The sequence below is a fragment of the Elephantulus edwardii genome, unplaced genomic scaffold, assembly GCF_000299155.1.
Source record: "Elephantulus edwardii isolate Elephantulus edwardi_28Jun2011 unplaced genomic scaffold, EleEdw1.0 scaffold00020, whole genome shotgun sequence".
NCBI classification, from domain to species: Eukaryota; Metazoa; Chordata; class Mammalia; order Macroscelidea; family Macroscelididae; genus Elephantulus; species Elephantulus edwardii.
Window position 1 is genome coordinate 13,788,403 of NW_006399770.1, and position 26,442 is coordinate 13,814,844.

Here is a 26,442-nt window from a genome sequence, read left to right on the forward strand (position 1 = left end):
GGAGGAAAGTGTAAGAACCACTGAGTGGGTCCAAATCACTAGTCTTGTCTTTAGTAGCCAAGCACTTAATCACTGTACTGCCAGGGCTCTGTAGTACTGGACTGACTGGCTTAACATGTCTGGAATTTTTTTTGGTTTGGTTAATCATAATTGAAATTTTATTTTATGTACAAAGCATTGGTTTTGTTTCTTGTAGATGTCTTGGCTAAACCATTCCAGAAATGGACAGTTGGTCCCACTTGCTAAAGCCGATATCCTGGGCGTACTGCTGGAGTCACTGGTGGCACATACTGTAGTCCACATTTCTAGATCTGGCTGTGCTTATTTGAGTGGGAACCCTGGCTGGATTTCTGTCGGTGACTCCAGTAGGGCTGCTAGTGAGCCATCCTGCTTGGAGGAAATCACCAAGCCAAAAAAAAAGCCTGAAAGCTTTTGATGATGGTTCTTTATCTGTGCTGTGCATTATTTCCATTATCCACTCTTGGCAGAAAATAATATCCAACGTATTTACAGTTAGAAAAATGACATCTCAATTTTACATAAAAATCCACATTCTCCTAAGGAATAAGTGGTTATATTTTGTTTTTTAGAAGAGTAAGCAGTGTTAGACTTATAAGTAACTCACCTAGAGTTACATAATAGTAATAAAGTTATGTAGAGCAAGTCCAGTTGTTTTTTGTACTATTTCTTATTATTATTATCATTTCACAGTAGAGTTACACAATTTCCTGTATTGTGGCTTTGATAAGAGAACTAATCACATGCTGGTTTTGATTTTCTCCTTTTTCTTGATTGTAGGATGATGTGGGCTGCTGGGGCTGTGGCAGCTATGTCTAGCATTACCTTCCCAGCTGTAAGTGCCCTTGTTTCGCGAACTGCTGATGCGGATCAGCAAGGTGAGTTAATAAGAGCCAATGATAATAAATGTACAGAATACTTGGATTCTTGTTTTCTTTCTTTTTAAAATTTTTTAAATTACTGTGTTTTACATAAAGGTTTACACAGCACATTGGGCTCACATTTAACATTTTTAAATAAGTTTTGTTCCATGACTCAGTTACAATTTTGACATTATTTCCATCCTGTTCTGTTTAGTGTTGAAGGGAGTACATCAGATAATATTGTTTATTTTATAAACTGCTCTATTATTTGGTTTGAAAGTGACTTCCAGAAATAAATTATATGCCAGCTTCAGTGGGTATCTTATTTGTTGTTCATGAATGCCCTCTGATGTATCCCTTTGAACATTTTTAAACTAGATTGTTTTTTGGTTATGGAGATATTGAAGGTTTCTGTATATTTAGGAGATAAAACCAGTGCCATATGTCATTGTCGGACACTTTCTCACAATCTGCAGGTTTCGGGTTTTTCCTGTAGGTTTTTAATGAACATGAATTATTTAATTTTTAGGAGGTTTTAGTGGTCTTAATTTATCTTTGGTTGTCTATTTTTAGTTGCATTTTATAAACTGCTTGTGCTAGAAATTAGGTCCTTAAATTTTGTTCTGATGTTACTTTCTAGGACTTTTATCATTAAAGCTTTAGTGTTTATGTTTCCATTGATCCAGTTAGCTTTTGTGCATGTTGTATGGTGTGGATCCTGCTTGATTTTTTGGCAAATGAAGCCGGTACCTTTGTTAAAGATAGTTTCTTCTCCATTGAATGGACCCTTTTCAAAGATTAGCAGCCTATGGAGGATGAATTTACTTCTGAGTTGTCAGTTTTCTCCCATTGGCTTTTGTCAATCAGTGCGAGGTTGTTTGATAATAGTTGCTGTGTAGTAGTTTTGAATATTATTGGGCAGTGTGAGTCCCCCCCCTTTGTTGTTTTTTAGTAATGTTTTAACTATTTGGGGCCTCCTTGTTCCTTTCCATATAAAGCTGGAAATTAGTTTCTACATTTCTTTTAAAAGGAAGCTCTGATTTATTTTTTTAAATTCCTTCATTGTTACACATTTCCCTTCTTATTCCCTCCCCCAGTCCACTATGCAATACACCTCTTGTTCCAGATTGTTGTCATACATAAAATGTTTAATCATATATTCCTTTCAGACAGTTCTGCTCATCTGTTCCAGTGCAATCAATGTTCATTATCTACCTACTCACTTCATATTTTTCTCCCAACTCCCTATGTCAGTTTTCTTTTACAACAGCAGTATTTGTCCTTCTGTGATTGAGATATTTCTCTCAGCATGTCTTCCAGGCTCCTTCATGTTGCGTAATGTTTCACGAGGTCCTTATTTTTCAGTGTTCCCTAATACTCCATTTTGTGAATGCACTGTAGTTTATCTGTCCATTCATTTGTTGATGGACATTTGGGTTGCTTCCTCCTCTTTGCTATTGTGAATAACACAGCAGTAAACATGTACGTGCACACCTCTGAGTCGTGGCTCTGGTTTCTTTAGAGTATATTCCCAGTAGTGGAATTGCTGGGTCAAATGATTTTTTGTATTTCCCACTTTTATAAAAAATTGATTCAACACAGTTTATTTACAGAATGTTTCACACTGTCATTTTGTGTTTCATACAATCATTCTCATTCATTATATTTTATAAAATTAATCAACCTTGGACTATTCCCACCATTGCCCTGTCTTTCTAGGTCTCTGCCAGATCTTTCCAGTTTCCTTTACACACCCCTCCCGCCATCCATGATTTTCCCTCTGCCCATCCTCACCCCTCTGCTCCTATCCCCCCTTCCCCCTTAGATCCTCATACATGTTTTACTAGTTATATTTCTGTAATAACAGTCTCATATAGTATTTGTCCTTATGAGACTGAATTAGTTCATTTAGCATAATGTTCTCCACTCTCTCCCAAGTTAATGCAGTAATTTTTTAGATAAATTCTCCTGAGTGATGCATAGTATTCCATTGTGTGAATTTACCAGTTTCTCAGTCTGTTTGATTGGGATTGGATATTTGGGCTGTTGTCCTCTTCTTGCGATGGTGAATAATGTTATTATGAACATTTGTGTACAAATATGTTTGTGCCTCAGTTCTCATTTTCTCAGGGTATATTCCAAGCAGTTAGGTGGTGGTGGTGTTGTTTAATGCCGTCGAGTCGTAGACGACTCATAGCGACCCTATGAGTGAACAGTTCATAGTTATGTATAACTGTTATGTAGCTATGTATAATAATTATGTATAATAGTTATGAATTGTTGAGTTGTAACTGACTCATAACTGACCTTGCAACACATTTCCAGAGGCAGTTTATCACATGGGACAAGAATGCCCATCTTTTTGCTGTGGAGCAGCTGAAGGGTTTGCATTTCACACATTTGGTTGGCAATCCAACTCTTCCTTTGTCTCTCAATTGGAATATGTGGCCCTAACAGTATGTTAGAAAAATTTAGGCTTGAAAATGTTCTCATTATTTTCACCAAGTTTTTATTAAGCAACTTTTGTGTGCTAGATACTTTTAGATACAGTCCTAGCCCATTTAATAAAATCCTGTTTCAGTTCTAGAAAGACATAAACCATAACAGTCTTGTGCCTTTGATGGAAGAGTATTTAATTCTTGGGATATTAGCATGTGAGAAATAGTTCTTTGAAAAAGGTATGTTTATTTAGTTGTAGGGGGAAAAGGACGAGTTATTTAAGAGTGGCATTGGCCAGCCAAATGAAGAGAGAATGGCTTGTGATCAAAGCAAGTTGCATTTTAAATTTGACAGAAGATCCTAGAGTTAAAATTTTATGAAAGATGTTTACTTTTAAAATAAAATATCTTCATATTTTAAGATATTTAAAAATATCTGCTCAGTTTTTAAGTTACTCAAGACCATTTTTTAGCCAGAGGACATTTTGAAAATTAATAATAAGAAATTTCAAAGTACTTTTGCTGTCTACGTCTTTCTACCTTAAACCTACATCTGAACTTATATTTGCAACAGGTAGCGTACTACACTTTGTAGAAATGATCACTTCTAAGAGCTTAACAGAAGATTTTAAAAGGCAGCTCAGGAAAGACAAAGCAAACTACTATAATGGAATATGCAGACACAGAGTTGGAGAATAAAAAGGGAAGATCTCACTTAGCCTTTCTCAAGCTAAAAGAAATGAAAAATCAATTCAAGCCTTGGGTTGTAATACTTAGAGATGCAATGGGCAAAATCTCGAATGATCCAGGAAACATCAAAAGATAATAGAGGAAATACAAAGAATCACTGTACCAAAAATAATTCACCCACATGGAAATATTTCTGGAAGTACTGTGTGCTCAAGAGCAGGTGGTAATGAAAGAAGATGTTCAAGCTGACTAAAGACATTGGCAAAACGTGAGGCCCTAGGAATCAATGCGATACCAGTTGACATTTCAAATGACAGATGCAGCCCTTCACAGGCTCACAAGTCTGTGCTAGGAAATTTGGAGCACAGCTGCCTGGCAGGCTGATTGGAAGAAATCCATGCTTACTCCCATTCCCAAGAAAAGTGATCCAGCAGTACGTGGACTTTATCAAACAGTATCATTGATAATACATGGAAGCAAAAGAATGTTGAAGATAATTCAAAAACGGCTAGAAACTGCCAGGCATTCAAGCTGGATTTAGAGGTCATAGCACCAGGGATATATAGCTGCTGATGTCAGGGGATAATAGCTAAAAGTAAAGAATACCAGAATATCTATTTGTGCTTTATTGAGTATGCAAAAACATTTGACTGTGTGGATCATAAAAAATGATGGCTAACTTTGAGAAGAATGGGAATCCCAAAACACTTAATTGTGCTCATATGAAACCCAGACCAAGGGGCTACTGTTCAAACAGCAAAGGAACACTGTTGTTGTTGTTAAGTGCCATTGAGTTGTAGGCAACTCATAGCGACCTTGTGAACTAAAGTCCTCGACACTTGCGTGAATTTCATCCCTTCTCCAGGTTCGTAGTGTTTCTGGAGGCAAGCTTTTTTCAGAAGCAGATGCCACTTGTCCTTCCAAGCTTGTTTTAATCGGGGAGCTCCACCAGACACTGTCCGCCATGGGCAACCATTATCACATTTGACATATCAGTGTCAAGAGTAACCATTATCACATTTGACACATCAGTGTCAAGAGTGTTCAGCTTCACAGCAACCACAAGTTCCCTTTGTACAAGAAGTGGATACACCAGGGCTCTGCGACCTAGAAGAATGTTGGACCAAAAACCTCCACTCAGCTGACACTGAGAGTCAGGAGACACTTGCCCTTATCCTCCAGGTGTGGCCATACATTTCAGTATTTTACTATTCTGGCATACACAAACGCTAGCAAATTCTGTGCCAGAGACCCCTAATTCATCTAGCAAGTCTGCTCTGTGGCCACCCACTTGGGGCAAAAAGAAAGCCACAAACGCCCCAGCGATTCCCACTTGCCTCTCCTCCAGGCTCAAGAGGCCACATCTACCCAGCTGACATTGAAACTCAGGAGAGAGAGACACTCACCCTTATCCTCCAGGCTTGGCCATACATTTCAGTATTTTACCATTCTGGCATGCCCCAGCGCTGGCAAACTCTGGGCCAGAGACCCCTAATTCATCTAACTAGTCTGCTCTGCAGCCACCCACCACATGGTTTAAAATAAGGAAGGATGTGCATTAGGGTTATATCATTTTTCCATGCCTACTTAATTTGTATGCTGAGCAATTTGAGAAGCTGGACTCTAAGAAGAATGTGGCATCAGGATTGGAAGAAGACTCATCAGTAGTCTTTGTTATGTAGATTTAACAGTCTTGCTTGCTGGAACTGATGAGGACTTGAATTATTTGTTGCAGAAGATCAAAGAATATAGCCTCAGGGATTGCATTTCAGCATCAAGAAGACAAAAATCCTTACCACTGGACCAGTACATAGCAAGATAGAAAAAAGATTGAAACGATTAACAACTTCATCTTACTTGAATCACAATTAATACACTTGATACTAGCAGTCAGGAGATCAGGAGATGTATTACATTGTGAAAGTCTATAGTCATTTACTTCTCTAAAATATTGAGGTCATATCACATTGAGGACTAACATGCACCAGATTCAGGCCATGGTCTTTTCAGTCACTTGCTATGCATCTGAGAGCTGGACAATGAGTGACAGAAGAATTTATAACTTTGAGCTGTGATATTGGAGAGTACTGAATATCCCATGGTCTGCCAAAAGAAGAAACAGGTATGTCTTAGGGTGCAGCCAAGAGTACTCCTTAGAGCCAAAGAAGATAAAGCTTTGTCTCCCATGTTGCTGGAAGAGGCTACATCTTGGAGAGGGCCGATGGAGTGGAAGTCCTTCAACCGGATGGATTGACACAATGACTGCAGCAGTGGGCTTCAGTGTATCAGACTGTGAGGATGGCACAGGTTGGGAGAGGGTCCCGATCAACATAGTGATCATAGCACAGGGTCGCTATGAGTTTTACTCCAGATGGCACTTAACAGGAATTAACTTTTAATGTTGTTTGAAGTACGCTATGTCTGATAAAAACCTTGGATTATCTTAAGAAATGTATTTGCACTAACAGGTTATTTGTTTATAAACAATTTAGGTGTTGTTCAAGGAATGATAACAGGAATTCGAGGGTTGTGCAATGGTCTGGGACCCGCCCTTTATGGATTCATATTCTATATATTCCATGTGGAACTTAAAGAACTGCCAATGACAGGAACAGACTTGGGAACAAGCACCAGTCCTCAGCACCACTTTGAACAGGTATTTATTCACATGGTAGGTATTGTATAGGTCATCTGAGTGGAGTAAAAGAAATCGTAAGTGAATTTTATCACTAAAGCTTTTCTGTGGGAAGTCTTCGTATTTTATAGAAAACCCTTTAAAAACAAAGCCTAAGGAACTGTGCTCTCTTGTGTACCTGAGAAACTGGCCATGCTATTTACTATTTTCTAGAATATAAATCCTTCTATATTCTAGAAATATTTTTAATATAAATTATATTTCTATAATACAGAATATGTACAGTATTTCATTTTATATAATTAATATTTATGCCATCAAATTGGTACTGAGCCATAGCTGACCCTCTCTAGCAGGTTTTCAGAGGCAATGAATCGCACAGGAATTGCACAACGAATTGCTCATCCTTCTCTGTTTGAGTGGCTGGTGAATTTGAACCACAGGCCTTTGGGATTGTAGCACAGAATCTTACCATTAGGCCACCAGAGTTCCATATACTTAACTACAGAAAATAGTACTTATTTTACCATATTCTAAGAAATTTAATTGTGTTGTCAAATTACTTCATGGCATATGTCAAATCATCATTGTATACTACTCTTTTGTTCAGACTTTTCTAATTGAACAGTTCCCTTTGTTGCATCTTTCTCCATCAGAGCAACTGGTGGATTTGAACCACCTATCTTTGGGTTGGCAGTGCTTACAAGGAATTATTCATCAGTCACCTTCACTTTCTGCCTCTGCAGCTTTAAAAATCACTAAAAAGGTTTTGATCCTTTTCTTGTAAGGTTAAGCAAGAACCATATGGGCCTATTCTAACTGGCAAAGTTCTGTGTTTATGTGTTGATTGTAACCCAAAGGCAGGTACTATAATGCAGTTGACTTTATGTTTGGAACCTTTCTGGTGTTGATTTAGAACACTGGTGATCAGATTTGGTGCTGAAAATGGCAGTATGATATCTTTGCATTGGCTTGGGTCCCCCTGACCCCCAATTTTTTGGTTCTGTTTCTTGAACCATTTTAGTTTAACCTTAGGGTTTTGATATTGAAAATGTGATAATCATTGTCCCTTTTCTCCTATGTAGGAGAAATGTTTTCTTCACTATGGCTTTAGTGAGGAACATCTTTACTGCCTTTAACACATATCAGTTATTAGTAACAGATAAGCAATTTCATAAGAACAGTTATTTGTGCAAAATTTCTGATTACCTTTTCCTTCTTCAGAATTCCATCATCCCTGGCCCCCCCTTCCTCTTTGGAGCCTGTTCGGTACTGCTGGCTCTGCTTGTTGCCTTGTTTATTCCGGAACATACCAACTTAAGCTTACGGTCCAGCAGCTGGAAAAAGCACTGTGGTAGTCACAGCCATCCTCACAGTACACAAGCCCCAGGAGAGGCCAAAGAACCTTTACTCCAGGACACAAATGTGTGACAACGAAATCAGGAAGATTTTTCTATCAGCACCCAGGTCTTAGTTTTCACCTGTAGTTCTGGATGTACATTCCATTTCCATCTACAATGTACTTTGAGATTGTCTTAAGAAATGTATCTGCATGAACTTCATGGGAACTAAAGAAAGAACAGGACAGTTTTCCAAAGATGTTACAATTTCTTTTAAAAAGAAGCTTTTTGTTTAAATTAGCACCAATTTTCTTGCCACTAAGCATTTGTTTTATTATACATCTTTTAATTAAAAACGGTGTGTAACTTCTTAGCTATTAGCATATGTCTCTGCTACCATTTCCCTAAGGTGTTGAGCTTTAACTATGCTGAGTCTCAGTGAGACAGAGTAGGTAGTATGGTTGTGGACCTGTTTAACATTGTAAAGTCTTGGGTCAAATAATTCAAAGCCTTAATGCAGATGCACTAAAGTAAAGAAATGGTAATTAATTGTTTGCATTTAAAAAAACCAACAAAACAGTCAAGAAAATTTTACTAAATCTGAATCATGTTTCAAGCTTCTTTACAGTTAATTTTACTTTAAATATTATTCACTACTGTTTTTGAAATGAGAAAAAAAAATACCAGACATTTAGAACTTAAATTGGGGTGTGTAGAGTCTGTAAATCTAACTATTGGCTCATTTGTCTCCCCAGATACTTATTATACCACTATTCTTTTAATGTTTGCATAATCATAAGAACCTCAACACTTGAATACATAATCTAAAAATTATATAGTAAAGCTGGTAGCCTTGAAAAATGTCAATGTGATATCTATATGTAAATAAATATATATAGTGGCATTTCAGGACTGTCACAGTAACACTTTATTTACAGAGCTAATGTTTGTCCTAAATTTTCAGGACCCTAGAAGAGAGCTTTATACAATTACTGATGTGAATTTCTCTAAAGTGTATATTTTTGTGTCCAGTTATATTATTTAAAAAAGTGTTACTTTGTAAAAATTGTACATAAAGTATTGTATAGTTTACAATGTTTTCATCTTGTGTGTGGTTATTGCTTAATGCTTTTTAAACTTGGAACATTCACTAAGGTTAAATAAGGTCTTAAAAGAATGTAAATATTGTTAATAAAAATGAAATATTTTAATGAATTTTTTAAATGTCTTGATCTATAATTCCCTAAGGACCTCAATGACTATTTGCATAATCCATTTTACAGTAACTAATCAAAGCTTTCATGCTTTCTCTTTGAATCTATTTCTTTTCAAGGTATTTCTTGAAGAAAGGAAAACTTAAAAAACTGAGATCTTCCAGTTAATTTAGCTTCTATGCATAGATGTTACATATGAATTCTATTTTTGTTTTTATATACTTTTTACATCATACACACTCCCAAAGTAATTTGAATATTTTATTCACAAAGTTCACACATTTTCAGAAATACATTAAATGCAACATTTTGATTATTAACACATGTACAGTTTTTTACATATACAGTTTTACACTGCAAAATTTCCAGAGTTTTTAAGAGGTAGAACAAAGAATTAGCACACTCAGATTTCATATATACATTTAATACACAGAAGTTTTTTAAGAGTTGATACCTGTCATATATTCTTTCAAATTTTCCATGTATATATTGAAAATATTTAAAAAGACTACCAGCATGCTGTATTTCCCATCCCAGCCCTGTCACAATGTTTATATAGTACATAATATTTACAACTGCAGATTCTAATATCACCAAGAGGCATTTTTCCAGATTAATCAGTGTTTTCAAGTAAGTTATTACAACCTAGTTACAACATATTCTTACTAATGCAGTATATCTAAATGAGGAGCAACTGTATATAAAAAAATTAAAAACGAAAAAAAAAATTAAAAACGCTATTATTTATGTGTTATTTTTTACTTAATCATGTTTAAGGTAGCTTGCAATTCCAGTTTTATCCAAAGTTTTAGACGACTCAATAATGGCTTTTTTTAAAAAAAACAACTAGAAGACATTTGTCTTACCAAGGAACCCTATTTTATACCTTGCAGTGCCTCTTTCTCATCTGTGTAATAAAATACTTGAAAATAATTCTTACATCATAAGTAATAGAAACTCTTTGTAAACAAACTTATACTGAAAATTTGTAAGAGAATGGTATCTGTTGTCACTGAAAGAACCAAAATGGGAACCCTTTGATTCTCTGTAAATTTTTTTTCTCTGTAAATTACCTAACTTTATCCAAGAAACAATTCCTGAGATTATTTTATTTTAGATAAAGGGAAAAAGATTTGTAACTTTTAACATGCATTCTTCTGCCTACTTTACTAAACATTAATCTAAGTTCTAATTAAAAAACTTTCATGCTCAGATAGCAAAGACTATACTGTATCATACCAAACTTTAAACCAGCTTCCATTGACAGAGCTGTTACATGGTAAACTAATAAAATGTTTATACTTTGAAAGAGCAGCACTACAATCTTAGTGCTTTTCAGCTCAGATGACTGAAAGCACTTCATATCAAATCTGGTCATATTGTCCAGCTGTAAACTTAGTTATTTCATTAAATTCTTCAGTAGCAAATTTACTCACTATGAAAATTTGATTGATTTATTCCTTTAAGGTAATTTTAGGACTTCCTTAATGTCATCTGTAATAAAGATCTCAAAATAATAATTTTCCTTCATAATCTTCAGGTGGCCAATTAAATTCTTTTGCCAATGAAAATGATTAAAATGAAACGAGAATTCTTTGGTTTCATAATAACATGTGCTGAGCAGTTTTCAATTTACTCAGATATACAATATAATTAGAATTCCCCATACGGATCAATCTGCTCCTTAGAACTAAGCAGTAATTTAATGAAACTCATGTATCTATTCTGAAATAGCACCATTGTCCACAAACAAAAAAAGAGTATAATTTACTCAGAATCTCACTATACTCAAATAGTACAAATTTGTTCCTCTAAAATGTTTTACATAAATGATAGCAGTATTTAATAATGGAATAAACCATCAATGAATCAGCTTAAGCACATTATTAAAAGGATGTGGGTTATGCTGTTCACACACCTGAGTCTATTTATTCGAATTAACTGGTTGGTAACTGCCCAGGGAAATAAGCTGAAGACATAGAAGGGAGCACTGTGGGTTTTGAGGCTGGCTGTAATGCACTTAAAGTGCCATCTTTTTGGTGGTCTGCAAATGAGAAGAAAAAAAAGATTTGCCTGTTCACTTAAATTCTGATACATTCTTATGGTTAAACCAAATGTACAAAATCAATTTCCAAAATGACTTCTCACCTGCATTATTAAATAGGTTCTGGCTGAGTCCACGTAAAGGAATGCTATCTTCCCTTTTCTTCAGATATTTTGATTCCAACCCCAAATTTTCACCACTTAGAAAGCAAATGGTAATCATTAACTTAAATATTCAGAAATCAATTTTGAAGGCTTAACTAGTATAGAAAAAATAAAACTATATTATGCTTTAATACAACTTTATTCAAAATCAATCACACTGTTCAAATTTCTTTAGCAAATAAACTCTACATAACCAAAGAACCTTCCCAATAAAGAACAAAGTATTATAAATCAAGCTAAAACTTTCTAAGAACTAGGAAAAAGAGCTGGTTAGGGAAAAGGAAATGCCACACTTATAAAATCTGTACTAACGTGATAACGTGATAGAAGGAACACCCACACCCACACAGCTTTAAAAACCATTTGGTAGTTTTATCTCTTGTATTTAAAATTAACACATTTCTTTTTCTATTGATCAAATACTCTTAAAATTATACAGTGCTTCAAAGTCATAAAATTCTAATGAAAATTATATAATGATAAATTCTGGTTAAGAAAAAAAAGCCATTTGGATTTTAGAAAAATAATGAACATTTCCACAGTTGCATTCTCCCTCCCACCCCTTTTCTATTTCCTTTTTTCTAAATGTGGCTGCATACTCATAAGTGAAAAGTTCTTGTAGCAAAACAGTAACATACTCTTCAAACTCAAGGAAAACCTCTACAATTTTATGCAGTTAATTGACAAGTAGATTTATTTTTCAACTTTACGTTTTCTTAAATCTTTGATATCCATTGCTATTTTTTTACTAGTTAATAGTTCTAAACAAAAAGTAGCTGAACTGTCTGAAGTTTTATGGACATGAATATTTGTGATCAGCCTATTTTTAACTAATAGAACTGTTCCTGGTTTCTATAACGGATTTAAATATGTAAACAGTTTGTGATATTCTACCACTAAATGCCTCTGTCTTTTAAACAAATGTTAAGATTTAAGATAAAAAACACATACTTTTCAGCACCTCACAATTTAGAAATTGGTTCCAAATAATAATTATTTGGTAAACATTAACAATTTCCAAAGATTTAATGACTATTATTGAGTAACATAAGGATTCTCTGAAATAGATTAACTTGTGATGTACTGAGATGCTAACAGGTCAGGTCAGAGTAATGAAGACACTTAAGGCCACTAAATATTAAGTCAATGGGAAGTCATTAAAAGCAGTATTCAAATCATGAAGATTAGACTTGCAGACAAATTTGCATGCATGATGTATTTGCTGTAGCCAAAATCTTCCGTATGGAGAATATGGTTTAAGATCTAAAACACTGCAGAAAACTTCCTGAGCAAGCGTATCAGAAATTACAAACAGGGTTTAAATCCTGTTTAACATTGGAAGAAGTTAGAAAAGGAGCTAATTATGAAGAATTAAAAATCTGTCCATCCACATACCTAAAAATATTTAAAAGGACAATCTTGAGGAAATACTTACTTTTCCTTATCAGTTGCTCCTGCCTGAACATCTCCTACAGCTGTGTTTGGTTTTGTAAACTGTAAGTTAAACTTAACCTATGAAATGAGAAAACAGGTAGCTAAATTACTGAGAACTCATACAGCTCAATACTGAGGTGATAACTAGTCAGGATGTACCCCAAGTCACAGCAATTCTGTATAGAATGGGGCTCTTACAAGCAACATACGTTGTTATGCAGAGGGGTTGCTATGTGATGTAGATAGGCTGATTTTTCAAAAGTAGAATGCCAGGACTGCCTTTCTAGTCTTAGTCTAGAACTTTCACTGAAACCTTTTTGGAATCATAGCAGCATGCAAGCCTCCACCAACAGGTGGTGGTTGTACACTGACTGGAATGGGCTCTAGCACAAATGGCATGATTTGAACCACTGCTCTGTTCACACTGATAAAAGAACTGAAAAACCCAAACTTCTTCCTGAGCTGCGCAGCAATCCTAAAGGGACGTGGTTCGAATCCACCAGCTGCTCAGTAGGACAATGATGAGGAATCTCCTTCCAGGTGATTTACTTCTTTTGAGAACATGCTGTAGCATCAGCTGTAGGCTGGTTTTGAGAGCTTGTTTGGAGGTTCAGGCACGGGTGCACTGCTACTCATATACACTTGACCGAAGGATGGTCTTCTTCTCTCTCAGGGATGGTCATCTTTGTCGACCGAGCACGCAGCTTCGGAATGAATGCATGTGGATCGGTGAGGGAGGAAGGGGACACCAGCTGGCCTTGCCAGCCAGATCAGCTGTATCAACTCTGGGCTTACAGATATCGCAGCCAAATTACCCCTACATCCTGTGGGTTGGTTTTGATTCAACAGTACACAGTAACAACAATGATCCTACAGGACAGCAGAACTGTCCTATAGGGTTTCTAAGGCTGTAAATCTTTACAGAAGCTGACTGCTACACCTTTCGATCATGGAGGAGTTGGCAGTTTAAGTTAGCCAAACTCTTAACCACTCTGCTCCCAAATCTCCTTCATATTGATTTAAAACTCAAACCCTCACTGAAGTCTGATCAGAACCAACTCATGGCTGACCCTTCAGCAGGCTTTCAAAGGTTTTAAATTGCACAGGAGACTGCCACAGAGCATTTGATGGATTTGAACTGCCTACCTTTGGTAGCATACTGGCAAAAATCAAGGCCCCAAGAATTGACAATACATGAATTGACATATTTCCACAAACAGATACCAAGTTGTGCGAAAAAATATGGAACACAAACACCTAGCCAACTGGGAGAGATCTCTATTTGTTCCCATTCCAGAGAAAGGTGATCCAGCAGAGTGCGGAAATTATCAAACAGTATCATTGATAACACATGCAAGCAAGATTCTGCTGAAAATGTTCCAAAACTGACTGGAACAGGACATCAACAGAGAACTGCCGGAAGTGCAGGCTGGATTTAGAAGAGGCCGTGGCACTAGGAATATTATAGCTAATGTTAGATGGATCTTGGCAGAAAGCAATGAGTACCAGAGGAATGTCTGTTTCATTGATTATCCAAAGACGCTTGACTGTGTGGATCACAACAAACTGTGGCTGACTCTGAGAAGAATGGGAATCCCAGAACACTAGATTGTGCTTATGTGAAACCTATACTTGGACCAAGAAGCAGTCATGAGAACAAGAGCAAGGAAACACTGCACAGTTCAAAACTGGAAAGGGTGCAGGCCAGGGATGTGTCCTATGTCCATACCTTTTCAATCTATATGCAGAACTGATTATCTAAGCGGCTGGGCTCTGTGAGAAGAAATGTGGTATCAAGATAGGAGAAAGACTTAGCAATAATCTGCATTATGTAGACACACCCCTGCTTCCTGAAACTGAGGGGGATCTGAAGTGCTTGGTGCAGAAGGTCAAGGTCTGCAGCCTTCAATATGGACTGAAGCTCAACATCAAGAAAACAAAGATTCTCACCACTGGGCTGATTGGCAACATCATGATGGATGGTGAAGAGACAGACTGTTAACAGGTTTAGTTTGCTTGGCTCTATAATCAACTCTTGGTACCAGCAGCCAGAAAATCAAAAGAAGAATTGCATTGGTAAAGTCTGCTGTCACAGACCTCTCCAAAGTACTGAAGAGTAAGGATGTCAGTCTGGAGACTAAAGTGGCCATGGTCTTTGCAACCACTTGCTACGGATCAGAGAGCTGGACAATGACTAGGGATGACAAGAAGAATTGATGCCTTTGAGCTGTGGTGTTGAAGAGTATTGAATATACACCATGGACTGCTAAGAGAACAAATAAGTCTGTCCTGGAAAGGGTGAAGCCAGGCTGCTCCTTGGAGGCAAGGATTCTGAAGCTTCGTCTGACATACTTTGGGCATGATGCAAGGAGGGACCAGCTCTTGGAGAGGGACATCATGTTTGGGAAAGTGGAGGGACAGTGCAGGAGAGGAAGACCCTCTATGAGGTACATTGATACAGTGACTGGAGTAGTGGAGGTGGGTGTGTCGGAGGCAGTGAGATTGGAACAGGACAGAGCAGGGTTTAGGGCAGTTGTACAAAGGGTTGCTGAATCACCTGTGACTTGAGAGCACATATTACCACAACTACCTTTGGCAGCACAACTCCACACCCACCAGTCTACCAGAAAATCTTCATATTGATAAAATGTAGTTAAATATTTATTCTGAGAAATTCACATCATAAAAATAAAGGTTCAACTTTTCTAACACTCAAGCACATTTCACCAAGATTTAGTTTAAAAAGTTAAATTTCCTCTTGTCATAAGCAAGTTTCTTGGTAACAAGCAAGATAAAAATTCTAATTATTTTCAAACATAAATGCCAATATTAATACATTTCAGTAAGTATTATATTGTTAAAACTAACCAAGTACTGCAAAGATACATTCATTCATCTCACATATTCTAGGAATTTTTCCTCTTTCAACAACTTTCAAAGCCTATCTTATATTTATTTAAGGATCCCACATGAGGGCTAAGAATTTATTTTTTTAAAAAATAGGTAAAAGTAACAAACCAATCTGAAAAAAAACCTAAACAAAAATGAGCAAATGAAATCTTAAGAGTTGCAACATTTACGATCAAAGGGTATATAAACGGATTTAGTATTTGAAAATCCTTAATCACCATATTAAAAGATCAAAGAAAAAATTAAGGTCACTTACATAGAAAAAGACAGTAAATATTTTTTTGAAAACTCATTAATAGGTATAGATCATTTGAGCTTAATGTGATGAAACTATCACTTAGAAAGTCCTATGCAGTTGTACTTGGTTATCAATGTTCAATATTGCTAAGTAGGAAGGTCCCCTCACAATTTTTTTTAACATTTTAGGCAATGTTAAATAGGATCTTTTCTTAGCTGGATAAACTGATTCTAGTATTTCTAATTTAAAAATATACAAACACCTTGGAAGAACTGATGAAAGGACACTTTGTCCTCTGCAATTATCAAAGGTTGTTGTGTAGCATGAAGTAAGAACTGACCAATAGCTGACCCTCCAGCACATTTTCAGACAAAAGTTTATTGCACGAGAAGAGACTGCCCATCCTTCCACTGAGCAGCTGGTGAATTTGAACCATGTGCCTTTGGGATTGTAGCACAGCTACTAGAGCTGAAGCAAGGGCAATCTGTCCTCTGCAAACAGCAAATAGGAACATGAAAATTATAGCTGTTCAAAAAGGGAAGGTTAGAAGGAGAGGTGGGGCAGAAAAAGGGAAGGAAAAACAACTCCCAAACATAAGAATGAAGAAATTTATGACCCACTTTCTACTTGGAGAACTTACAATCTGAGGTTTTGTTAAACTGAGAGGACCAAGATCAGTGTTAAGGAAAACAAAATGTATTCTGAATAGCTGAACAGAAAGCCAATTCATTTTCTCCTGAATTATCATTTTAAAAAGGAAGTTTAGGAAGGCTGAGGTGTTTAAAGACTGCAAGGCAGGAGTCTAGAGTGAAGGGAGGGAAAATCCAATGTGAAAGGCTATGTACTATACCACTGTTAACTGTAATAATATTGACATTCTGGGAAAGGTAAACTTACAGAAAAGAGTGATTGCTAGGACCTGGGGGTAGAAGGATGAACAGGTGAAGCACAGAGGATTTTTAGGACAATAAAACTGTATAATGATCTGATGACTTGGCATAATTCATTTGTTAAACTCGTAGAAATGTCATAAAACTCATACACGACAGTGTCAACTTTAAACTATGAACTTTAATTGTAAAGTATCAATATTAGGTCATCATTTGAAAACAACTGTACCAATCCCAGGTGTTCAGTATAGAGGGAAAAAAAGCAAGAAAATAGGCAGTATGTGAAAATTCTCAGCATTTTTTTGCAGTTGTTCTATAAACTTACAACTGACTGAAAATACAAAACTATGAGATACCATCTCACCCCAGTAAGAATAGCAAAATTCAACAGAACAGCAAGCAACAAATGCTGGTGAGGTTGTGGAGAAACTAGAACCCTTATTCACTGTTGGTGGAAGTGTAAAATGATGCAACCACTGTGAAAGGCGGTGTGGCACTTTCTCAAAAAGTTGCAAATAGAGATACCATTTAACCCAGCAATTACACTAGTAGGAATATACCCCAAAAAGACCGTAACTGCCACCCAAGCAGATACATGCACACGTATGTTTACTACATCTTTGTTCACAATAGCAAGGAGTTGGAAACAACAAACGAATGGATAGAGAAGCTGTGGTATATTCACACAATGGAATACTATGCTGCACTGAAAAACAAAGAACTCATATTATTCAAAATGGGTGACTATGGAGGACATTCTGCTGAGTGAAATATCCCAGTCACAAAAGGACAAATACTGCATAGTGCCACTGTTGTAAAACAGGACTGACCTTGGAGTTGAGGAGAGACTGAGAAAGATGGGTTCAATAACGTATACTGCATTGAAAGAGGTGAGGGAGAAAACCATTTAAAAGGGGTACGTGATTAGGTATTTTTGTCATGACAGGAGTCTAGAGCGAAGGCTACATGGTGGAGTGGACCTGGGGGAGGGTTTGTAAAACAAAGAAAGAATTTGTCTTTTACTTTTCCAAGAGGGTAATGTACTAGGGGGGGAAGCTGGGAGGGGAGAAAAGCAACAATGAATGAATGGAAATCCAAAGTCTCTATAAATCTTCCATTGAAGTTAATAATAACAAAAAAGGTGAAAAAAAACAAACAAACAAACAAGAAAACCACCAAAAAACAAAACTAACTGGCTGAAAATAATGGTTGGTAGCAAAGAAAATATTTTAAAAATGCAACGAACTCCAATTAGTGTGACAAAACGATGGATAGATATCAGGGAGATTAAAAAGATACTAGCTGAATTTTAACTAAAATTGCGTAACTGAAGTATGAGACGGAATTTAAAAAGTTTGGAATTCTTCCATCTTGTTAGTACTTTTGCCATTGAACTATGTATGACTCAGGGATCATGGCTCTAAACTTTTATGAACAACAATGTGTATGTTGTTAACAGCACTTATGTGTTGGCATTCTGGTGGGTTACAGGATAGGAAGTTCAAATGACAATCCAGAGGCAGAAAGGAGGGTCCAATACATCAGCTGTTCCTGGAGAGAAAGATGGGCAATTTCCTCCAGTTGGATTTACAGTCTCTGAAAGTTCACTGGAGGATTAGCTATGGAGTCAGTTCTGACTCAAGGTCAAAGATTGAGTATCATGGTCTAGACACTGTTCTAAGCAAAGGCATTAATGCACTCTTTAGTAGATAAAATTATGCAAGTAGATAAAATTATCACTTTTTTTTACAAATGGAGAAATGAAAGCACAATTGGATGTTATTTCCTGTCTAGCTTTTAGTGCCTTGGATAATTACATTATTAGAGACAGGCTTTAAATCCTAACATCTAAGTCCACTTAACCATTATTCTCAACCATAGATAATACTGTAGTTCAGCAATACAGGCACACTAATTTGTGAATAAATATAAATACATATATTAGATGTTCAAGGGAGCTCTGATGGTTTATGCTAATCCAAAGGCTACCCATCTCCAGCGCTTCAAATCCACCAGACTAAGGGGGAAAGATGGGCAGTCTCCTCTCATGATTCACAGCCTCAAAACTTAATGGAGGTCTGAAATAAGTTGCAATGTTACCACTTAATGCTTAACCAAAGAAAAAAAAATTCTGAAAAATATTTGTAGATTTATAAGTTGACAAATTCCCTCTCTTCCCTCCCCTAGTACTGCCAAACAAAACAAAAAAAAGACAAGAATTAGTTCATTTGGCTACCTTTGGTCCTGAAACTGGGTGCATGGCATTTTTGGTAGATACTGAATGTGGAAAGGTATTCTGGAATCCATATGCAGAGGACACAGGATAACCAATTCCACAAGACGGGTAAGTCAGTCTACCATCAACCTTAAAATAAAGACACAAGTGTAGAAATGAGAGAAATTAAAATTCATTCCAGTAGCATCATCCAATCCAGGAGGCATTCACATTAGTTACAATTACTAATAGTTAACAATACTTTGAAGGTCACTTTTATCTGTCATGCTACTACAAAAAACTAGTTTATTGCACAATACAAGGCTAGGATGCCTTTGTCCCATTGGGCTTTCAGCAAGAATGGGCATGTTTGGATAAAACAAACTACTAGGCCTCACTTTGAAATGAATTAAAGACCTCTGAACCATCTAAACTCTACCCCATTCCTGAATGGGGAGAAGAGGAATCAAATATTAAGGGTCATTCAGGGATATATACTTTTCTGCCAGTCTATGAGTAAAAACTTAATGTTCAATACATGACGTCACTATTAACCAATGGCCCAGGTTCACAGGAACAAAATTCATTTTTACAGGAAGCCTATCAAACTTCAAATCTTAAAAAGCAACTGTGTATATAAATGACACATGATAAAAATGTTTCCCTCTGCTATTTATTACTTTTAAAAGGTTAAGCCTATTAAGTTTTTACAAGTGTGTAGTGCAGTCCTTTGGACATCTAGCATCTGATCCACTGGAGGGTCAGAGAAAGAGAAGGTGACCTCCAACAAGATGGCCTGACAAAGTGACTAACAACGGACTAAAGTGGAAATCATAAGGATGGCACAGGCTAGGGCAAGGTCCAAATCGCCTGCTCACAGGGATGGTGTGAACTGTAAACAATGTAAGGTGGCTCATTGACACATGGCAAAACCAAACATTATGAGACTTCAACCTGTACAAGTACCATTTTCTTAACTTGGGGAGAATTCTTAACACCCTGAAAATACTTCAAGTTCAGTGTATTCACTCAAACCACTACTATCTAAACTTAAATCTTACCATATTAGAGTTAGGAGAAATTCCACTTCTGATTGTGTTGCTGCTACAATGTGCAGGTGGAGTGGCAGAAGGTCCCAATGCATCTTGTTTTCTCACTAGTTGATTTTCATTTAGTTCTTTATTTAACCATGTGATTACTTTGGTGGAAAAAAGAAATAAGACACAAAAGATTTTATTTCATCATTTTTCTTTTTCTAATAATTTTAAATATCTAAAGATTATAACGACATTTTAAAACTTCCAAGGTTTTAAAACTACCTTATGTCACTGGAAAATATAGGCTCATTAGAGTATTTTTTACTAAAGATATTTATTTTACCAACCATCACATGAGCTCCCATCCTCATTCGATTACATGAGGCACCAAGTTCTGCTGATGAGGAATCTCTGCTTTTACATGATTACTTTTCAAAGTTCTCATTTCTAAAATATTATCTTAATTTATTTAAGTTCACAATCTTATGTCTGATATCTAGTACCAATATAGCACTCTTGAAGGATTAATCTTATGTTTGAATTTAAAAAAATGTGTATTATTACTACTACTGCTTCAGCAGATTAATTACTCATATCTTAACTAAACATATGAGCAGTCTTACAATTTTTTATGTACCTAGAATATAAACATTTTAAATAGCAAACTATGGTCAATATTTTCAACACTTTGGAACTGCATGTGATACAATTTTCTTCACATGATGATAACTTTTTATAAAGCAGATGATAGTTTACTATTGTTAGGTGCCATCGAGTCACTTGCGACTCATAGCGACCCTACGTACAAGAGCCCTACATTCTGCTCTAGCCTGAACCAACCTCACTGTCTCCGACACACCTACACCAATTACTCCACAATCACTGACTCAATCCATCTCATCGAGGGTCTTCCTCTCTTGCACTGTCTCTCCACCCTCCCAAACATGATGTCCCTCTCCAAGGGCAACATGCCCAAAGTATGTCAGATGAAGCTTCAGAATCCTTGCCTTCAAGGAGCAGCCTGGTTTCACTCTCTCCAGGGCGAAAGCAAAAAACCATTTGTATATAACAATATTCTTACTTAGTTACTTCTAGTAATTCAACCAAATTTTTCATGTTCAGACTAAAATTATAAATGTCATTTACATGGAATTTAGCATACTTACACTTTTCATTATTTTTCAAAAGCTGTTTGCTTTCTTCAAGTTTTTGAACTGTAGCTTCTAACTGGTCTTGTAATCTACATACCTGAAATTTGTGAACCACACAATAAATCAAACAAAATAAAGACTAAAATAAAAACTAAAGAAACAACTTAACCATGAAATAATCATTATCATTATATAAAAAGAAATAAATTTGGTTAAAATGTTTATCTATGTATCTATCTATGTATCTATCTATGTATCTATCTATGTATCTATCTATGTATCTATCTATGTATCTATCTATGTATCTATCTATCTATCTATCTATCTATCTCCATCTCCATTAAGGAGCTTTGATGGCCCAGGATTAGGAAGCTGTGCTGCAATCCAAAAAACAAGCAGTTCAATTCCACCAGCTGCTTTGCAGGAGAAGGATGGGTAATTTCCCTTGTGATAACTGCATCTGAAAACCCGCTGGAGGGTAGGCTATGGTTCAGTTCCGACTTGATGTAACACAACATACATATATGGGTGGATACTCAAAGGATTTAAGTTGTGGAAACTAATTTCAGATTGAAATAGGCTACTAATTTCTATTAATCTAAATTATATTTTTTATAAAAAACTAGATCATGCATTTTCTAACTTAACAAAAGAGACACCTAAAAAATATAACTGAAGTTTATTAAAGTGTATAAATAACAAAGTCACACATAAGAAATAACAAAATATCAACTACCTCTTGCTCTTTAGTTCGAAGAGACTGTCCAATATCTTGTAATTCTTTTTGTTCCTTTTGTAATTTTTCTTCCTTCTCAGCCAAGAGTTTTTCTTGCTGAATAGTAACTGTATTCTTCAGTTTCAACTTACCCATTAAAGTTTTAAGATCCCCTTGTAACTTCTTGATAATTTCATTTGCCTGTAGAAGATATTCATATGCATACTTCAACATAATCTAATGGAATACGAATACTCAATCTAAAATTTTTAAGACAAACCTTAAGAAGTTCTGCTGACAATGATTTTATTGTAGCTTCAAGTTTTTCTTGTTGCACCTGACTTTTCTCTCCATTTTCTTCCAAAGCTACCTGATAAAATTTTTAAAAACCATCATTAATTAGGGTATTTCTTTATGAAATGCATCACTTATAAGCATAACCACTGATTTATTTTAAAAAAAGACCTTTTGTTCCTGGATTGTATCAAATGCTTCTTTTGTTCTTAAAACAAGCTGGTCCTTATCCTTGATTTCCTGTTCCAAAACAGCTACTTTTGTTTGTAGCTGATTAATATGCTTTTCTTTTTCATGACATTCAGCATCTAGTGTAGAATTCTCTCTTCGTAAAGACAGAACTTCTTGCTTAGTCCGCTGGAGCTCCTTGAGGTGAAAATAGATGTTTTATAGTATTTAAAAAGGGCAACTGGGTGGTCTGATTATTTATAAATGAAGATGTTTACAAGATTAATAAAAGAGTTTTAAATAATTTTAAAGTCTAGTAGGTATGAAGGGCTGGAAGCCAGAGTGGCATCCACTTCCAAAATGGCTTGCTTCTGGAAACTCTAAGAACAGTGCTCAGGCCTTTTGTTCATAGGGTCGCTATGCGTTGTCTACGACTCAACGGCACCTAACAACAACAAAAGGTATGAAAGGAGCTCTGGTGGCCTAGTGGTAAAGAGCGGTGTTGTTAATCCCAAAGGCAAGTGGTTTGAATCTACCAGCTGCACTGAAGGAGAAGGATGGGCAATCTCCTCCTGTGTGACTTTCTGCCTCTGAAAACCTGCTGGAGGGACAGCTATGAGTAAGTTCCAACTCAGTGGTACTCAACAACACAAGTTTCTAAAAGACATAAAAGCTTATTATATGCCCAACTTGTAGATGCAGATTATTCACTAAGTAAGGTAAGAATGAGTTTACTGGTGCTTGCTTACTATTCGAGTGAACAATTTCACTTCATGTATGCCATTTGGAACTGTTAAAAACACCAGACTAACATTAAAAGTACACTCAAAATCTGAGAGTTGTACCAGTTGATCTTTAAATACAAAAAATTTAAAAATCCAAGTCTGTATCTTAGTTCTATTCTGAAATAAGCTCTTTTTTCAAGATAAGAAATTCTCATTTTTCCCCCATTGCCTGAACTGATTATCTTAACACACACAAGAAAACCTTGAGTCAACTGCATCCAAGAAAAGACCACAAAGAAACAAATACACTAACATTAACCAAATGAAAATACACTTAAGATTTAAACTAGGGAAAAAAAAACACAACAAACCCCTCAACATTTATTACCTCTTCAACACTGGAAAGTTTTGCCTTGAGTTCTCTGACAGTGGAGTCACCTTTATATCTTCGTTCAGTTAGGTCTTTATTAGCCGTTTCTAACTCAGACAATCTGTTTTGTAGCTGGTTAATATTTCGTTGATGAAGAATTTCTAAATCTTTTTTCTGTTGTTCTTGTTGCTGCTGATACTGAACTTGTGCCTATTACATGCAAAAAGATAGCATAAAAATCAAACCAGAAATGCAAACAAGGATTTGAAGAAAAAAACATCTATTCTATTTTATAATTAAGTTTTCTAAATTTACAGTTAATGATTTCATTATTGAGAAAAGTCATATCAACACAAGAAAATTTACCAGCAAGATCTTGTTCGTGATTTCTACTTTTCCTAAATGTGTGTGTGTGTATATGTATTATATATAGCAAAAAATGGTCAAGTTAATGAAATTTAAAAAAACACTGCAGAATTACATATGTATAGCATAAGCCTATATGTGTTATAAGAATGAAGCAAGAGGCACATGAAAAGAACTTTCAGTTTTTGCTTTCAACATAATTATATCATTGAAGAGGATGCTAAATAATTTAAGAGAAAGCCAAACAGTGAATATTATAAAGTTACTAAAAGGAGTATTTGAAATGATATGGAATAGCATCCTTATAAAACTAAGTTAAAAAATAGCTGTAATGAATATATGCAATAGGGCTCTACTTAAAATCAAACAAAAACCCCACTATAACTCTATGTATATACCTACAATTATATAGAATTTACATATGCATAGAGCAAAATCTACAGATACACACATTAAAATACTTGTAAGGAGAGGAGCCAACAGATTGTGACCACAGAAAAATCCACCCAAGGAATGGCTGTGTTCACCAAGCCCACCTGCACCTATTTCCAGAAGACACTAATCATCCTCAACCATTTGCCTTTCAAACAAGTGTTCCTGGAACTTGTCAATATCAAAGTCACTCCTGACCCCAGAGCCATTCAAGATTATCTGCAGCAGCTCATGGGTGCACAAACGGTGCTTTGTGTTTTGTTAGGCAATGATTGTTTAGGTGGATGCTCTGATCTAGAAATCCTGCAGCAGCATGGTAAGCTGCAGAAATGGCTAATAGATATGGGAGTACTACAGTAATTATAGAACAGACCCCAAACTGATGACCCCCTGGGAGTGGGAGAGCATTGCACATTGGTTGATGGATTTGGGCTGTACTTTCCCAGTTATGGCAACTGCTTACTTAAAATTATAAAATAGACTAACTGGGAGCATGGGGGGAAGAAAAAGGAGGAGTGGTGGAAGAAGACTGTTGGCAAAAATGACTTTGTTCTTTTGGATAAATATTAAAAAGTGGACCGATTTTCCCAAAAAGAGTCAAGAGAAAATAAAATCATTTGTAAGGTATTTCTAGGTAATAAGATCTTTGTTAGCAGCACAATATGCTACAGACTATATCACTAGAACCTTATAATTAAGACTTAGAATTAATGCACATCCCCCCATACCTATCTGTACATATATATGCTTCTGTAATGAAAATCTCAAAGCAATCATGTAATACTTTCATCATTAACAAAATAACCAAAAAAGAAAACTACATTTTTCTACTTTCCTTTAATGTTCATACCTGCAAAGCCTTTTCCTTCTCATTTGTCAGTTCCTGAGAATGTGTATTTGTCAATGCTGCTGTGTGAGATGTCCATTCATTCCGAAGCTTATCTATTTCTTGGATTTTTTCTGATAATGTCTGTATTAAGAGTTCAATACGAAATTAAATCAAACTAGTTTCCTGAATATACTTCAAATTATAGCAATATTTACAAGAGCATTAAAGAAAATGTCCAGTTTTTAAGACAGAGTGAAAGCATTTTCTTATTATGGGCATATCAAGTTGAGTTTGGTTCATATCAACCCTATGTACAACAAATCTGAACCCTGCCCTTTACTATGCCACCCTGATCGTGTCTGCCACACTTGAGCCTGTGTTATAGCCACTGTGTCAACCCAGCTCACTGAGGGTCTTCCTCTCCTTCGCTAACTCTCCACTCTTCCAAGCATCACGTCTCTTCTCTAGGATTGGCCTCTAATGCTGAAAGTATGGAACATCCTGGCTGTGCTCTTTCTCAAACATTTTCTTTGTCCTATGTAGATTTTTTTTTCCATTTGAGGAAAATCAAGATTGGAGTGAAGCAATTTTAGTACTCGAATGATCTACAATCCTATCTTTTAACCTTTTATTAGTTCAATGTAGCTCTTTACCACAAAATCTCCTCAGGCATTAAGAAGAAAAACAACTAACACTTCCCTAGAATGGGTCATGCTATAAGGGGATTTTTCTGCATAAAACTATGAAGCTTATCTGATACTCTGTTCAATGGGGAACTAGGGATAAATGATTGTAGCTATGATTGAAAGGATAAGCCTAGAGAGGCCCAACAGAGGAATTAACTCTAAACCTAACAGAAGAAGAGAAAGAAAAATAGGTTTAAAAGACAGGAACTAAAAGGATTTTTAAGTAAGAGTAAAGAGGAAGGCCCTGGATGAGATGGATTGATACAGTAACTGGGGCAATGGGGAAAGGTATGTTGGAATCACTAAAACAGGCTCAGGACAGGGCAGGTTTCAGAGTTGTTTTACAAAGGGTTGCTATGAGTCGCAATCAACTGGACAGCACATAACAACAACAACAACAAAAATAACAATGAGATGAACTAAAAAGGGAGCAAAAAGTAACACAATTGGTGCTTTTCATACATTATTTTAAGAAAGACTGTGGCAAACAAACACATGAAGAAATGTTCAAAATCCCTAGCTCTAAGAGAGATGCAAATCAAAACAACTATGAGATATCATCTCACCCCAGTAAGA

General features: G+C 36.0%; 2 protein-coding genes across 2 annotated transcripts in view; one reads left to right on the forward strand and one right to left on the reverse strand.

Annotated features, from left to right (window-relative positions):
- Window positions 1-8,075, forward strand: part of HIAT1 (hippocampus abundant transcript 1) — an 80,273-nt gene extending 72,198 nt beyond the window's left edge. The window contains exons 10-12 of the mRNA XM_006882442.1: window positions 799-896; window positions 6,502-6,665; window positions 7,869-8,075. Coding sequence (XP_006882504.1) covers window positions 799-896; window positions 6,502-6,665; window positions 7,869-8,075 — 469 coding nt within the window. The remainder of the gene's footprint in view (window positions 1-798; window positions 897-6,501; window positions 6,666-7,868) is intronic.
- Window positions 8,076-11,135: 3,060 nt separating this feature from the next.
- Window positions 11,136-26,442, reverse strand: part of SASS6 (spindle assembly 6 homolog (C. elegans)) — a 37,686-nt gene continuing 22,379 nt past the window's right edge. Inside the window, exons 7-17 of the mRNA XM_006882492.1 lie at window positions 25,202-25,321; window positions 23,572-23,763; window positions 22,462-22,656; window positions 22,277-22,366; window positions 22,018-22,197; window positions 21,297-21,378; window positions 20,155-20,291; window positions 19,115-19,243; window positions 12,842-12,918; window positions 11,347-11,441; window positions 11,136-11,242 (exon numbers count right to left, since the gene is read on the reverse strand). Coding sequence (XP_006882554.1) covers window positions 11,136-11,242; window positions 11,347-11,441; window positions 12,842-12,918; window positions 19,115-19,243; window positions 20,155-20,291; window positions 21,297-21,378; window positions 22,018-22,197; window positions 22,277-22,366; window positions 22,462-22,656; window positions 23,572-23,763; window positions 25,202-25,321 — 1,404 coding nt within the window. The remainder of the gene's footprint in view (window positions 11,243-11,346; window positions 11,442-12,841; window positions 12,919-19,114; window positions 19,244-20,154; window positions 20,292-21,296; window positions 21,379-22,017; window positions 22,198-22,276; window positions 22,367-22,461; window positions 22,657-23,571; window positions 23,764-25,201; window positions 25,322-26,442) is intronic.